The following is a 13,881-nucleotide window of genomic DNA, read 5'->3' as shown; positions in this document are numbered from 1 at the left end:
TACTGAGAGACCCCTTTGGCTGCTGCCATTAGCCAACCAGCAAGACCAGCATTGGCCAGTTCTCTACCACACTTCCACAGAGCGGAATCTCCACAGGGAGCCATGGCTTCTTTGAGACGTGGTCTCTAAGGCTGGGAGTGCAGAAAGATTCCCTTGGGGCCCACCAAGAGATCACTCCTGGAGTTGCCTGGTCAGCGGGGAGTCACAGCTCACCCCTGTCAGCACTCCCAACCCTGCAGGTCCCTCTCCAGGTTGCTCCCTGTGCCTCCGCTGCCCTTGTCCTGTGTTAGTGGCTCTCCCGACCAGGGTTGGGTCTCTGCTGCCCAATTCCGCTTTCTGTTCTTGCCATCCTTGCTTCTTACTGCCCTCGAGGTCTACAGGGTGGGGGTGGGCAGGCCAGGGGGCTTAGCACTGAAGTTCTCCTGTGTGTGCGCTTGTGTGTCCTCTCCTGCTCCAGGTTTGACTTTGAGGGTCTGGAGAGTGGTGACGATGGTGCGTTTGACAAGCTCCGGTCCTGGAGCAGGTCCATCGAGGACCTGCAGCCACCCAGCGCCCTGTCAGCCCCCTTCACCAACAGCCTCGCTCGCTCTGCGCGCCAGTCTGTGCTCCGGTATGTGTGCTCTCGCTCTGCCCGCCTGCTGCCTAGCACCCCCGTCCCGATCTTGGGGGCCAGGGGTGAGTGCTCATTGCTCCTCCCTCCACTCTTGCTTCCAGGCTCAGCTCTCTTGCCCTCTGCCTGCCAGTCTGTCTCTGGTCTGTCTTCTCTGTCTCCTTGACTCTGCCCAGCAATCTGTCCTGGGTAAGTATATCACCCTTGGCTCTGCCTGCCCCATCTGGGGTTCCAGCTCTCCCCTCTCCACACCCCACCTCGAGAGGCTCCCCCCATTCCTCTTTTTCATTCTTCCATTTCTGCTGGCCTCCTGGATGGGACCAGCCCTCCTGCAGCTCCCTGGTCGTCACCAGTGATCCAGCTCCTCATGTCTGTTGCCTTCTGGCTCTGCGTTCTGCGCCATCAGCTGCTCCGAGACCAGCTCCCACCCAGCCTGCCCGCCGCTCACCTTCCCTTCATTTCTTCCTTTTCTCTCCAAGCCTGCCTTGTGTTCATATATATATATAATTTTTAATTTAACTTAATTTAATTTTTATTTATTTTGGTACTTTAGGAGCTGTCCTGCCTGGAGGCAGGTGGACAGACCAGATGACTTTTCAGAGCCCCTCCTACCCAGGGAGGCTGTCCTCTGGGCCCTGTGCCCCTTTCTGTGGTCTGTGTCCCTCTTGTGGCCATGCTTTTCTCTGGGTTTCCTTTGGGTTTTGTCCCTCTGACACTGCGCGTCATTCTCATCATTCTCGTCATGCCTGAGCCCACATCATTTGTGCGTCCTCTTTCTTTCATGAAACATCTCTGGGGGCCAATCGAGAGGTAGCCCCTGGCCCTCCTATTGTCTTGGGGGGGGGGTCTGGTCTGCCTTTCTGGGACATAGAAGTGGGATGGGAGCCAAGATGCTCCTGCCCCAGGGAATTCATGGAAGATGCAGCGACTGGAAGGAAGAGGAGGGAAGGCTCAGAGGAACATCTCCCTGGATCCATCTTGAGGCCCAGGAAGGCCTGCACACCTGCCATTGTATTTCGCAGGGCTCCTGGGCTCAGGACGGTTTGGGCACTGATTATAAGCTGGGATCCTGGATATTTATTCCCAAAGGTCAATGGCAGAGCGATGAAAACAACTGAGCACCCTGACTGCCCCTCCCCCATCGCTCTCAAGGCTGTCAGTTCAAGGCCCCCTGTTCCCCTTTCTGGGAGCTGCAGAGGCACAGCCAGCTGTTGGCTGTCAGGGTGATGGCAAGCACTCCTAGACCCTTCACCAGCAGCTCCCTCTTCCCCAGGTACAGCACTCTCCCTGGGCGCAGGGCCCTGAAGAACTCCCGCCTGGTGAGCCAGAAAGATGATGTCCACGTCTGCATCCTTTGCCTCAGAGCCATCATGAACTATCAGGTAAGTGGGCAGCACTAGCCGCGGAAGCTCTACCGGTCCTGCCTCATCTGCTGAACTCAAAGAGCAGGGAGGGCACCAGGCCAACAGTCCAGGAGGTCCAGCAGGGAGCTGCCTTCCCCACCATCAAGGTCTTCCTTCCTTCTGTCCTTTCCCCTTATTACAGTATGGCTTCAACCTGGTCATGTCCCACCCTCATGCTGTCAATGAGATCGCACTCAGCCTCAACAACAAGAATCCAAGGTGAGTTCCTTCCTTCCCCTCTCCTCCTGACTGTGCACAGGGCTCTAGAGATCGGGGCTCCACTTGGCCCTGACATGCAGTCACACCTGCCTGGCCTCCGAGGGCCTGTGGCTTATGTCAGAGCCTTGGTTCTGCTCCCTCACCTCCCCTCCAGAGGACGGGGAATGTCCCTGGCTTTCCTCTGGTCTGCACAGCTCAGTGAGGGACAAGCCTTCCTTCCCGGGCTTTCTTTTTGAAACCCACTCCCCTGACTCCTGAGGCTGTCTCTGCTCTGAAAGGGCTCACCTCCTCATGGAGGCAAACTGTGTGGCAGCCAGGGTGGGGAGCGAGGAGCTTAATCCTTTTTCTTCACCCCTTAGGACCAAAGCCCTTGTCTTGGAGCTCTTGGCAGCTGTGTGTTTGGTGCGGGGAGGTCATGAAATCATTCTTGCTGCCTTTGACAATTTCAAAGAGGTCAGTCTCCTACATTTGTGCGTGTTTTGAGGAGGTGGGGAGCTAGCCAGGGAAGCACCCCTTGCTCTGATCTCACACAGCCCAGTGATGATTTTCACAGCCTGTGCTTAACTAAGAAGCCTGCCCTGTCTACTTTTTTTTTTTTTTTCCCCGCACCAAAACTGGAACTTCTGCCTTACAGATCTTATGGTAAGACAGCTCCTGAATGGCCCCCTGAAGAGGCCCTCACTTGAGGGCTGCAGTCCAGTGGCGCTAACCTAGCCATGCATCTGCCTATCTGAGGAGCTTGTTAAACTTACTCCTGCGGGGCTGAGGACCTGTGCTTTAACAGGGCCCCCCAAGTGGCTCTGAGGCAGAGAACCCACTGGTAGAACCCAAGGCAGGCATGTTTGCAGTGTGGGGAGAAGGCAAGCAAGGATTGTCTTGAGTTGTTGGCTGTTACTGGTGAGGGGAGAGGAAGCTCCTACTTGGAATTTCCCCAGCTTCTGGGCCTGACTCTGAAACCCTCATCTGCTTGAACATAGGATTCCTCGATGTCCAGTCGCAGCAGCTGGTCCCACCCCTTCCTCCTCTTTGGACCTCTTCCCTAGCATCCATTGTTCAAGCCAGGAAATGGCTCTTCCTCCTTGAAGCCAGAGGCTCAGCAGAGTCTCTGGACCCCTCTCAGCACAGGAGCTTTCCTGCACCCTGGACCCTCTCCTGTGTCCCCACTAGGACCTCAGCTATGTCTTCCCACCTCCCTCCTTCCTTCCTCCTTCCTTCAATAACTGAGCAACTGTGTTTCTTCTTGGCCTACCCCCCAGAGGCTCCTAAAGGCCAGACTAATGGCCCAGGCTTTACTGGGTACCCTTGGCAAGTTGATGGGAGACCAGTGACCCAAGGCAGTGGCAGGTCCCAGGTTTTCTTCTACTTGGACAGCTTGTTATGCTTACAGGCTTTTTTCTATGTGTTGCAAATGTTTCCTTGCCTAGAAAGAGTCGTGGTTAAGCTTAGTCTGAACAAGTCCCTTTGCTGTGATGTTCCTGGGAGCAGGGCTCAAGGGCTTAGGTTCTGCACGGGCTAGAGCTTCTCACTGAGAAATTTACTTGGCAGGTATGCAAGGAGCTACACCGCTTTGAGAAACTGATGGAGTATTTCCGGAATGAGGACAGCAACATCGACTTCATGGTGAGGAGCTGGGCCTGGGTCAGGCGCATGCCCAGCAGGCTCCCATGCTCCCTGAGAACAGGTCCAAGCCAACAGCTTATCTTGGTATTCTGTCTAGAAACTAGAATGATTCTCTCCACTCGTAAGTGCTCCTTGTCTACTTACCTACCCCAGAGACCTTTTAGGAACTTCAGGACAGTAACATTTTTGTGTCTTGGGTTCCTCTCCTTTCCCCCTTTATGTGGCCTTACTGCACCTGATTTGGCTCCTTTCAAGCTGCTTTGCTTCGCCCAAACTTTTCCTCTAGCCTCTCTTCCCTTCAGCCTCCAGTCTTTAGTTACGTAGTGTTGTCTCCAGAAATACCTGTTGAACTTTAAAGGAAATCAGTTGTATCTTCATTTCTGCCTATTTCTCACGTAATTTACTTCTTTCCGTACACTGAATCTTAAGTTTGATATTTTTTAAGCTAAAATACTCTTATTGTTCCCAGAAAGACTTTTTTAATTCACTCTTTTGAGTACCCCCGTGAGGATAGTGGTTCAAACGCCCGGGCTCTGCAGTCTCTTCTGGCCCGCCGCCCTGCCTCTGACCCTCCGGCTTCTCCCCAGGTGGCCTGCATGCAGTTTATCAACATCGTGGTGCACTCAGTAGAGGACATGAACTTTCGGGTGCACCTGCAGTATGAGTTCACCAAGCTGGGGCTGGAGGAGTTCTTGCAGGTGAGCTGGACTCAAGCCTCTGCCTGGGACGAACTTGGGGGCAAAGGATCGGCTTAGTCCTATCACCAAGTGTTCTTCTATGAGACCCTAGTCATGGACGCTCTTGGATGCCCGTCTTTCTGTCGCCCGGGGGCCTGGGGCCCTCCTGCAGGGGGCGCTGTCTAACTTGGCAGCTCCACGGGGTGAGAATCTGCATGGCTGCAGAAGGAACTCCCTGGGTCTTCCTGTCTAGGAAGTGGTCATGGAGGGTGATGAGGGCCACGTCTCTGTCGGAAGACTCCTCCAACTACTACCGTGTCTGCTCTTCCCAGAAGTCAAGGCACACAGAGAGCGAGAAGCTGCAGGTGCAGATCCAGGCATACCTGGACAATGTGTTTGACGTGGGAGGCTTGCTGGAGGATGCGGAGACCAAGAACGTGGCCCTGGAGAAGGTGGAGGAGCTGGAGGAACATGTGTCCCATGTAAGTAGTCCTCTTTTGCTGCCAGAACTACCACTGAGGGTGGGAAGAGGACGAGGCTGTCTCAGTTCCATACTGAGCCTCAGAACCTGACACACTCTGGCCGAGGCCGGGGATAATTCATAGGTTAGGACACACACTGACCTCTAGGACTGGGCGTGAGGTGGCCTCAGGCTTGAGAGAGTCAGATGTGGTCTGTTTCACAGAGTCTCAGACCCTGGGCCCATGGGAGTGATGCAGGGAAGCCACCGGGCCCCTCGGCCTCAGGAGCCCCGCATGCGGGGATTGGGCCCAGGTCCTGACGGAGGCTCCAGATATGCAAAGCACCCAGGCTTTAGGGCCAGCGCCAGACCTGTTCTTCCCATCCTGCAGCTCACAGAGAAGCTTCTGGACCTGGAGAATGAGAACATGATGCGTGTGGCAGAGCTAGAGAAGCAGCTGCTGCAGCGGGAGAAGGAACTAGAGAGCGTCAAGGTACCAAGTAATCTGGGGGAAGGCCCTGTTGATAAACTGCATGCAGGCATGGGGACCTGGCTTGGCTTGGCTTTTCTTTTCTTTTTTCCGTTCTTCCTTTCTTTCTCTCTCCTTTTCTTCCTTTCCTTCTTCCTTTATTTTCAATATTTCTCTTATCAATTTATTTTTTATCTCTTTTCTTTTTCTTTTCTTTTCTTTTCTTTTTGAAGATTTTATTTATTTGACAGATCACAAGTAGGTAGAGAGAGTGGGGGAAGCAGGCTCCCAGCTGAGCAGAGAACCCGATGCGGGGCTCAATCCCAGGACCCTGGGATCATGACCTGAGCCAAAGGCAGAGGGTTTAACCCACTGAGCCACCCAGACACCTCCTCTTTGTTCTTTCATACAGTCAGCTCCATCCTATTATAAGAAACGCATCTGAAAATCAGTTTTTTATTTGGCTTTTTTGTCTTGAGTCGTGTCAAGTCTTTGAAAATCCAGATCTTGGTTCATACTTGAGGCACTCAGAGGAGGGTGGGCTGATGACTTCACCCCATTTTTTAGTTGGCGAAGGAACCTGAGTCCAGAGTGGGCCGGATGCTCACAGAGGAGGGTGGGAGCAAGGGGGTACCCGCAGGCACCTCTGGTATCCAGGCCTCCTTCTACCAGCCCCTCTCACTGCTTTTCCCTCCCCTGTGTAATGGGCAGGCTGAGTAGCTCCGAGGCTATCCACCAGGTGTCCTGAGTTGGGAGGCCAGGGGCTTGATATATATCCGTCAGGACCCTACTGAGAGTCCAGAGTGCTGTTCTAGGGAGTATGGAGGATACAGAGATGGCTAGGGCAGGGTATTGTCCACAGGGGGCTGCCCAGGAGTGATTACACAAGGTGAAATGCAGTGGGAACAGTGGAGGCCCAGAGGGCTGAGGATGGTGTGGCCGGCTGGAGTCAGGCCCGGGAGGTGTGCCCAGTAGCAGCTTCTGGCCCTCGCCTTGAGGAACCAGTGAGTCTAAGGCTGGGTCCGAGAGGAAGCACCCTGGAGGGTACCCTCTGGGCCAGCGGCTCTGTAGCTCACCTCTCATTCTGTGCAGTCCAGGCTCCCTGGCCCCCACCTGGGTTCCTGCTGCTCTCTGCCTCTGGGTACCCTCCCAGAGACCCCAGTGGAGAAACCTGGAAGGGCCACTCTCAGGAGCAACTCCGGCTGTGCCTTCCACTTACCCTTTCCCCACTGTCTCCCACTAGGAGACTTACGAGAACACGAGCCACCAGGTACACACGCTGCGGCGGCTCATTAAAGAGAAGGAGGAGGCCTTCCAGCGCCGATGTCACTTGGAGCCTGGGGCACGGGGCCTGGAGTCAGTGGGCAGCGAGGCTCTGGCCCGGATAGGCCCTGCAGAGCTGGGTGAGGGCCTGCTGCCCTCTGACTTGGACCTCCTGGCTCCAGCCCCACCGCCCGAGGAGGCCCTGCCGCTGCCTCCACCGCCAGCTCCTCCCCTGCCCCCACCACCGCCCCCGTTACCAGGTGAGGAAGACTGTGGGAGCCCCAAGGGGCAGCCCCATCTCAGGGCCACACTGAAACCCCAGGTGGCGGTGCCTCCCTTAGGGCGAAGCCAGGGACATGGGTGGAAGGATGTGAAGTTGGGTGGGAAAGCGCCGAGGGAGGGCAAGAGTCTCAGGTTACTGGGGAAGGGGTATATGAAAGTAGACGTGGTCTATTGTAAGGATCGTAAAGGAGCCGTTCCTGATTCTTCTGAGGATGGCCACGGAGAGGGCTCAGACCAGAGCAGGAAATAGTGGGCCAGAGGCCAGCGAGATCTGCCCTACCAGAGTTAGGACCCCTGGGAGCCACAGGGGCAGGGATTCACACATTCTCTTTCCCCTGGAGACTTTGCAGACAGGTGAGGTGGCATGAGGGAGGGGATCTCTGAAGAGTCTTTTGGGCCCTGGGTCATGGTGGCATTTCTTTTCCCCCAGATAAGTGTCCCCCAGCCCCACCTCTCCCTGGCGCTGCTCCCTCTGTGGTGTTGACAGTAGGCCTGTCAGGTGAGTGCCCCGCGAACTCTGGGCAGGGCTAGAGGGACGGAGGAAGAGTGTCCTCAGCCCTCACTGATCATCCTTCCAAATCAGCCATTCGCATCAAGAAACCCATCAAGACCAAGTTCCGGTTGCCTGTCTTCAATTGGACAGCATTGAAACCCAACCAGATCAGCGGCACTGTCTTCAGTGAACTTGACGATGAGAAGATCTTGGAGGTAGCAAGTCCTGGAGCCCTTAGCAGTGGGGTTGTGCGTTGGGGACCAGATCATGCTTTTAGCCAGATCTCCTGGCCTTAGAAATGCCATCAGACTCCGGCATCTGCGCACCAGAGCTGAGCAGACATTGGGTGCACTGTCCAGGGGGTCTTCTAGTCAGATAGCCCACTGCATTTTCCCTTCTCGTTACCCCCTGCCAGGACCTAGACCTGGACAAATTTGAAGAACTGTTCAAGACAAAAGCCCAGGGCCCCGCTCTTGACCTAATCTGCTCTAAGAACAAGACAGCGCAAAAGGCCGCCAGCAAGGTGACCCTATTGGAAGCCAATCGTGCCAAGAACCTGGCCATCACCCTCCGCAAGGCTGGCCGCTCGGCAGAGGAGATCTGCAGGGCCATCCACACGTGAGGCTCCCGCTGACCTCATCCTGGTCCCAGTCAGCTGGCAACCCAGTTCTCTACCCAGGATCCTGGCCTTCCCTGGATTCCAGGGCATCAACATCTCACACCCCTCAGTCATCCCCTGGTTTGGCCAGAACTCAGTGCATCTGTGCTGTGTGCCAGGCACATAGAGAGGTGCTGGAGATTCAGCCCAGACCTTTACTCAAGTTGCTGCCAGTCTCTGGGGAACAGTCCAGTAACACTGGGTGATAACTACCCAGGTGGTGGAGGTATAGGCAGCTTTGGGGGAACAGAGCAGGCCAGGTAGCTGAGCCTGGTGATCAGGGAAGGCTTCCTGGAGGAGGTGAAATCTCACCTGTGACCTGACCTGAGGAAGTAGATGAAGTCCATTTCAGTGCCTGGAGGGAGAACATGATGCCCTAGGGACTGGAAATTGACTATGACTTCAGTGTAGGAGGAGAGTAGGAGAGACAGGTTAGACCCAGGTGGGCAGAAGTCTTGCAGGCTGAGCCTTGTAAGCCACGCTCAGGTGTAAAGATTTCTCCCTAGGGGTGGAGGGGAGACACTGAAGGGTGTTTAAATAGGCCATGGAATGTTCCCCTAGGATAGTTAGTCATGCTCTGATAGTGCAGCAATGGGCGCTCAACCTCTGGCTGTGTCCTGCTCACAGAACCCATGCTTAGGCCTTCCAGGGCCCAGAGAATAAAGGGGTGTTGGATACCAGGCAGACACAAGACCTGAGGTGGCTCCTTCTTCCGACACAGGTTTGACCTCCAGACGCTGCCCGTGGACTTTGTGGAGTGCCTGATGCGCTTCCTGCCCACGGAGGCCGAGGTGAAGCTGCTGCGGCAGTATGAGCGGGAGCGGCAGCCGCTGGACGAGCTGGCGGCCGAGGACCGCTTCATGCTGCTCTTCAGCAAGGTGGAGCGGCTGACACAGCGGATGGCCGGCATGGCCTTCCTGGGCAACTTCCAGGACAACCTGCAGATGCTCACACCGGTACAGCCTCCGTCCAGGTCCCCAAGGCCCCAACCCCATTTGTGATCCCCCTCCCCCGCCCACCCTGTCAGGCTGACATTGCCCCATTGGGACCTGGGCTGATGCGACTCTTCATCTTGCCTTCCAGCAACTCAACGCCATCATTGCCGCCTCTGCCTCTGTCAAGTCCTCCCAGAAGCTGAAGCAGATGTTGGAGGTGGGGAGGGGTTTCGAACACCTGCACGTGCCTGTCGGCTTGGGTGGAGGGAGGAGCCTGCAGGGCCTGGCCTGACCTCCTCCCCTGCATCTCTTGGACAGATCATACTTGCCCTGGGGAACTATATGAATAGCAGCAAGCGAGGTGCTGTGTACGGCTTCAAGCTCCAGAGCCTGGATCTGGTAAGACGGCGGGGGCAACTCTGGGGCCAGGAAGCCTGAGGAGCTGTGGCATTCGGCCCTCTCTCTCACCACCCCTCACCGCCCTCTCCCAGCTGCTGGACACCAAGTCCACTGACAGGAAGATGACATTGCTGCATTTCATTGCCTTGACGGTGAAGGAGAAGTATCCAGACCTGGCCAACTTCTGGCATGAGCTACACTTCGTGGAGAAGGCCGCGGCAGGTGAGGGGAGCATGGCCTGTCCAGCCTGCCCACGTGTCTAGCCCAGGACAATCCCAGGAAGCTCAGGAGAGGGAACACTTGGGTCCCTTCGGTTCTGGGTTTCGTTGTCTCCTTTCTGACCCCTTCAAAGCTTTCCGCTGGGGCCATGGTTAGGGGCCACCTCAGAGGGAGTCTTCCTGCAGGCCCCCGTGGGGCCCAGGCAGAGGGACAGAAGCAGCTCTCTGCTCCCAACTCCCCGGAGCTGGCCCTGGACACTCTGTTTCTCTGTGATGTGTGAAGGGCTTAGAAAAACCATAAGGTCCCCACAGACTTAAGGCAGCTGATATTTCTGCCCCAGGCCTGAGGCAACTCCGTTTTGGAGACCAGCAGCCTCTCTGGCTTGCCTTCTTGTGCTATCTTGCTCTTGGGGTCATGAGCTCACAGCCCCCATTCCCCTTACCTCTGTGCAAGCCCCATTAGCTGGGTCTGTGGTTCTTGGTGGCCACCAGGTGGCTCAGGAAGCAGGGGCATGAGAACCTGAGGCTGCCGCCAAGCAGGCCTCAGCCCAGGCTCTGGTGACCACAGTGTCCCTGGAGAACGTGCTGCTAGACGTGAAGGAGCTGGGCCGGGGCATGGAGCTGATTCGGCGGGAATGCGGCATCCATGACAACAGCGTCCTTCGGAACTTCCTTAGCACTAATGAAGGCAAACTGGACAAGCTCCAGCGTGACGCCAAGACGGCCGAGGTGGGCGAAGGGTGGAGGCAGGCGAACAGCCAGGGCCAACGCCCTGTGCCCCTCCAGATGGGCTTTGTTCTGCTTCTTGGACCAAAGAATAACTTTATTATTATTATTTTTTAAAGATTTATTTATTTGAGACAGAGGGGGCAAGTGCATGCAGGGAGGAGGGGCAGAGGGAGAAGGGGAGTCTTAAGTAGCCCCTGAGATCACGCTCTGAATTTGACGGTCTGTGCCACCCAGGTGCCCCTGGACCGAAGAACATTTCTCACGTGGTTGACCGACTGCATGTGGGGGAGAGGGGATTTGAGCGTGGCCAGCAGCCACGTCTGAGGACATACTCAATGGACCTTGGGGAGCCCCAGGTTCTTTCTCCTCCCACAGGGGCTGGCGGCTGCTGGCTTTCCTCTTTTGGCCCCAAGCACTGTATTCTGTGGGCCTCCTGTCCCTGCTGGAGAGCCAGGCTTGTCCTGCTCTGCCAGACCGACCCCCTTCTGTTCACCCCTTCCCCAGGAGGCCTATAATGCGGTTGTGCGCTACTTCGGTGAGAGTCCCAAAACCACACCCCCTTCTGTATTCTTCCCAGTGTTCGTCCGATTCATTCGTTCTTACAAGGTGAGCGGAATAGAGGCTTTTACAAAGGAATCTAGCTGAAAGAAAACTGGTAGGGGGAGGGAGGGCTGGGCTCCAAGTCTGGGCCTTTTCTGTCTCCTCCTTGGAGTCTTGGGAGGGAGCAATGGAAGCTGGCCACAGGCCTCTCAGCTGTGAACTGGTGGGCAGGGTGGGGGCCCAGGCTTCCTGTCATTGTTTGGGGCAGGAAGTGCCCCTCCAGAGGGTGGCCACCTGGGGTTGCTGGTCCCACTGCCACCCATTCTCCACCCTCTGTGGCAGCCCCGCCCCTCACAGCCTGTGTGAGCCTCACCACCCCACCCCCCACGGTTCTTAGGAAGCAGAACAAGAGAATGAAGCTAGAAAGAAGCAGGAGGAGGTAATGCGGGAGAAGCAGCTGGCTCAGGAAGCCAAGAAACTGGATGCCAAGGTGGGTGGGACCAAGAGCTGGGGCCTGGAGGAGAGGATTAGGAGGGGGTGGAGGGAGAACTAGAGAGATGGAAAACTGGAGCCCAGAGACCACCCAAAGGGCCCGAGACTGGAGTCCAAAGCGATGGGGGGCTTTGGGAAGGGATTCCCAGGCAGTGATCGGGGATGGGCTGCTGTGTACAACCAAGGGCATCCTCAGACTGCATCTTGGGGCAGGAACCAGCCATGGTAGCTAGGGATAACTCCCCTCCCCTTCAATGCTCGGCCCTAGACCCCATCTCAGCGGAACAAGTGGCAACAGCAGGAGCTAATTGCAGAGCTGAGGCGGCGCCAGGCCAAGGAGCATCGGCCTGTTTACGAGGGGAAGGATGGTACCATTGAGGACATCATTACAGGTGGGGCCCTCGTCCCTCCCTCGGGCTTGGCCACTGGGCCTGGCTCCCCAACTCCAACCTCACCCCTTTGGGCCCTCCTCCCACCCCATCCCCACGAGGCCTGACCGCTGTGTCTCTTTCCTGGGCCACAGTGTTGAAGAGTGTCCCTTTCACGGCCCGTACTGCCAAGCGGGGCTCACGCTTCTTCTGCGATGCAGCCCACCATGATGAGTCAAACTGTTAACCCCCATGGCTGGGGCTCTTGACAGGTACCGGGCACCACAGCTGCCCTCTCTGCATGCCCACCTCCCCGGGTTCCTCCTGGGCCCGCAGGCACCTCCTCCCCTGCATGACTTGGAACCATCCTCTGGCAGCCTCACGGTGATGGGGGCACATACTTCTCCATTTGCATGCCCAGTGCTCCGAGAAGCATGGCTTGTCCCCTTGCATGTGCCTTTGGGGAAGTGGTGTCTCCCACTAATGCTGTCCTGGCTTCTACTAAGCCCCGAGGGGTAGGGAGCTTCCATAGTGGGCAGGACCTGGACACCACCTCTCCATGCTGAGGCCGAGGCCCCCTCCATTCCCAGGCCTGGGTATCTTTTGTGACTTGTACCACCCCCTCCCGCCCCCGCCATAAAGAACCGTGGCAGTAGCTGTTGCCCTGCCAACAGCAACTGATGTCCCTTAACCGGTTTCCTGACACTCAGTCTACCTGGGGGCTCTCCTCAGCATCTGGCTATCACCAAGTCTACTTTGTCTCTGCCGCTGCCCAGCGGCCTCTAGTCACAACCTGGTCCTCCGAAGATGCAGAGTCCCGGCAGGCTCCCTGACCATTCTCTCTGGCCTCTCTTAAGGCTTCTCCTTCCTCGGCCTCATGACTGGCTCTTCTTTGGCCCTGCCTATGGGGCTGCTCCTCAAGGGTATGTTCTGACAGAGGGTGGGCCTGGCCCAGCTTCCTTGCCTGTTTACAGGCCTCTGTCTTCCCCACAGGCCTTCACCACCAGCCCATTGTCGTTCGCCACCAAGCCAGGAGTGCCGCACCGCCCAGCGGGCCCCCCCGGGCTCCAGGCCCCCACTAAGAACACCCTGAAGGCAGAAGCACTTCAGCTCTTCAACCTGTGGACCTGGGGCCCTGGAACTAGCCGAGGGTGCAGTGCAGTGCAGGGCTGTGCTGCTCTCTGCCTAGCATCCACCCCAGCTCTCAAAGCTGCACGTGCCTGACACCACTGGGGGCCCTGGGTCTCCTGGGGCCTGGCACTTCCCTGGTGCCTCTAGGACTGCACTTCAGCCCCACGGTCTTCAGCTTCATTTCCCAACTGAAAGGTCACCAAAGGTCAGCTCAGAGCTGGGAAAAGGCATTTCTAGCTTTAGCCTGTATAGGGGCCCACAGCCCCCTTTGTCACTAGGTCAGAGGAACAAGAAGGAAAGCAGATACCCCTTCTTTTTTTTCCCCCCTTCCTTTTCGCAGGCTCTTGGTCAGCTGTGGTCTGTAAGTATCCAGACTCGGGGGGGTCCAGGACTCTACAAGTCTCAGATCATCTTTTACCAGGAGCAGGGCCCACCTAAGCCTGGTCCCCACCCAGCTGGGCCCTGGTAATAAGGGTAAAGGAGAGATACCATGCTTACTGCCCTTAGCCCCTTCCACTCTAGGCTGGCTCTGTCCTTGTTGCGTGGGCAGAGGGTAGAGGTTCTCCCGGGACTGCTAGAGAAAGGGCGCACAGTCAGCACCCTCGCCCCCTTTCCACAACTAGGATATTTTGGCAGGGGACTGGGGCACAGCGGTCTTAACTGTTTTCTCAGTCTTTTGCAAGTTTGTCCCAGCCCCCGCAGGGGAATACAGGGACCCAATTCTTTCTGTACATGTACCACCTCCCTTCTCTCATGTACATAAATCCCAGACCTTCCTTCTCCCAACAAAGGCTTGAAGCACCAGGCCTGACTTTGTCTCCTCTTTGTTGGGGGAGTGGAGGCAGGGTGCCTAGGGTGGCCGTTTAGTCTGACCTGAACCACAGGGACAGAAAGGAGGAGGCCACATGGAGCCTG

The 13,881-nt window shown here is 56.6% G+C and overlaps 1 protein-coding gene across 7 annotated transcripts in view; it reads left to right on the top strand.

Moving 5' to 3' along the window:
* The window catches only part of FMNL3 (formin like 3), a 54,065-nt gene extending 40,295 nt beyond the window's left edge, over positions 1-13,770 (top strand). For 3 of the 7 annotated variants that reach the window (XM_032348111.1, XM_032348117.1, XM_032348114.1), the window contains 22 exons: positions 458-610; positions 1,884-1,992; positions 2,156-2,232; positions 2,592-2,685; positions 3,778-3,852; positions 4,440-4,550; positions 4,862-5,011; positions 5,381-5,482; positions 6,702-6,981; positions 7,434-7,502; positions 7,587-7,711; positions 7,912-8,114; positions 8,876-9,110; positions 9,238-9,306; positions 9,408-9,488; positions 9,581-9,710; positions 10,275-10,435; positions 10,940-11,041; positions 11,373-11,465; positions 11,736-11,859; positions 11,991-12,107; positions 12,829-12,918. In XM_032348111.1, the coding sequence (XP_032204002.1) occupies positions 458-610; positions 1,884-1,992; positions 2,156-2,232; positions 2,592-2,685; positions 3,778-3,852; positions 4,440-4,550; positions 4,862-5,011; positions 5,381-5,482; positions 6,702-6,981; positions 7,434-7,502; positions 7,587-7,711; positions 7,912-8,114; positions 8,876-9,110; positions 9,238-9,306; positions 9,408-9,488; positions 9,581-9,710; positions 10,275-10,435; positions 10,940-11,041; positions 11,373-11,465; positions 11,736-11,859; positions 11,991-12,082 (2,635 nt within the window). In that variant the 3' untranslated portion in view covers positions 12,083-12,107; positions 12,829-12,918. Of the gene's footprint in view, positions 1-457; positions 611-1,883; positions 1,993-2,155; positions 2,233-2,591; positions 2,686-3,777; positions 3,853-4,439; positions 4,551-4,861; positions 5,012-5,380; positions 5,483-6,701; positions 6,982-7,433; positions 7,503-7,586; positions 7,712-7,911; positions 8,115-8,875; positions 9,111-9,237; positions 9,307-9,407; positions 9,489-9,580; positions 9,711-10,274; positions 10,436-10,939; positions 11,042-11,372; positions 11,466-11,735; positions 11,860-11,990; positions 12,108-12,828 lie in introns of all 7 variants that reach the window. The other 4 variants (XM_032348113.1, XM_032348112.1, XM_032348115.1 and 1 more) reach the window with 4 other exon arrangements.
* Positions 13,771-13,881: the final 111 nt, after the last annotated feature.

This window comes from Mustela erminea, chromosome 6 (assembly GCF_009829155.1).
Source record: "Mustela erminea isolate mMusErm1 chromosome 6, mMusErm1.Pri, whole genome shotgun sequence".
Taxonomy (NCBI): domain Eukaryota; kingdom Metazoa; phylum Chordata; class Mammalia; order Carnivora; family Mustelidae; genus Mustela; species Mustela erminea.
This window is presented reverse-complemented; position numbering and strand designations above follow the sequence as displayed.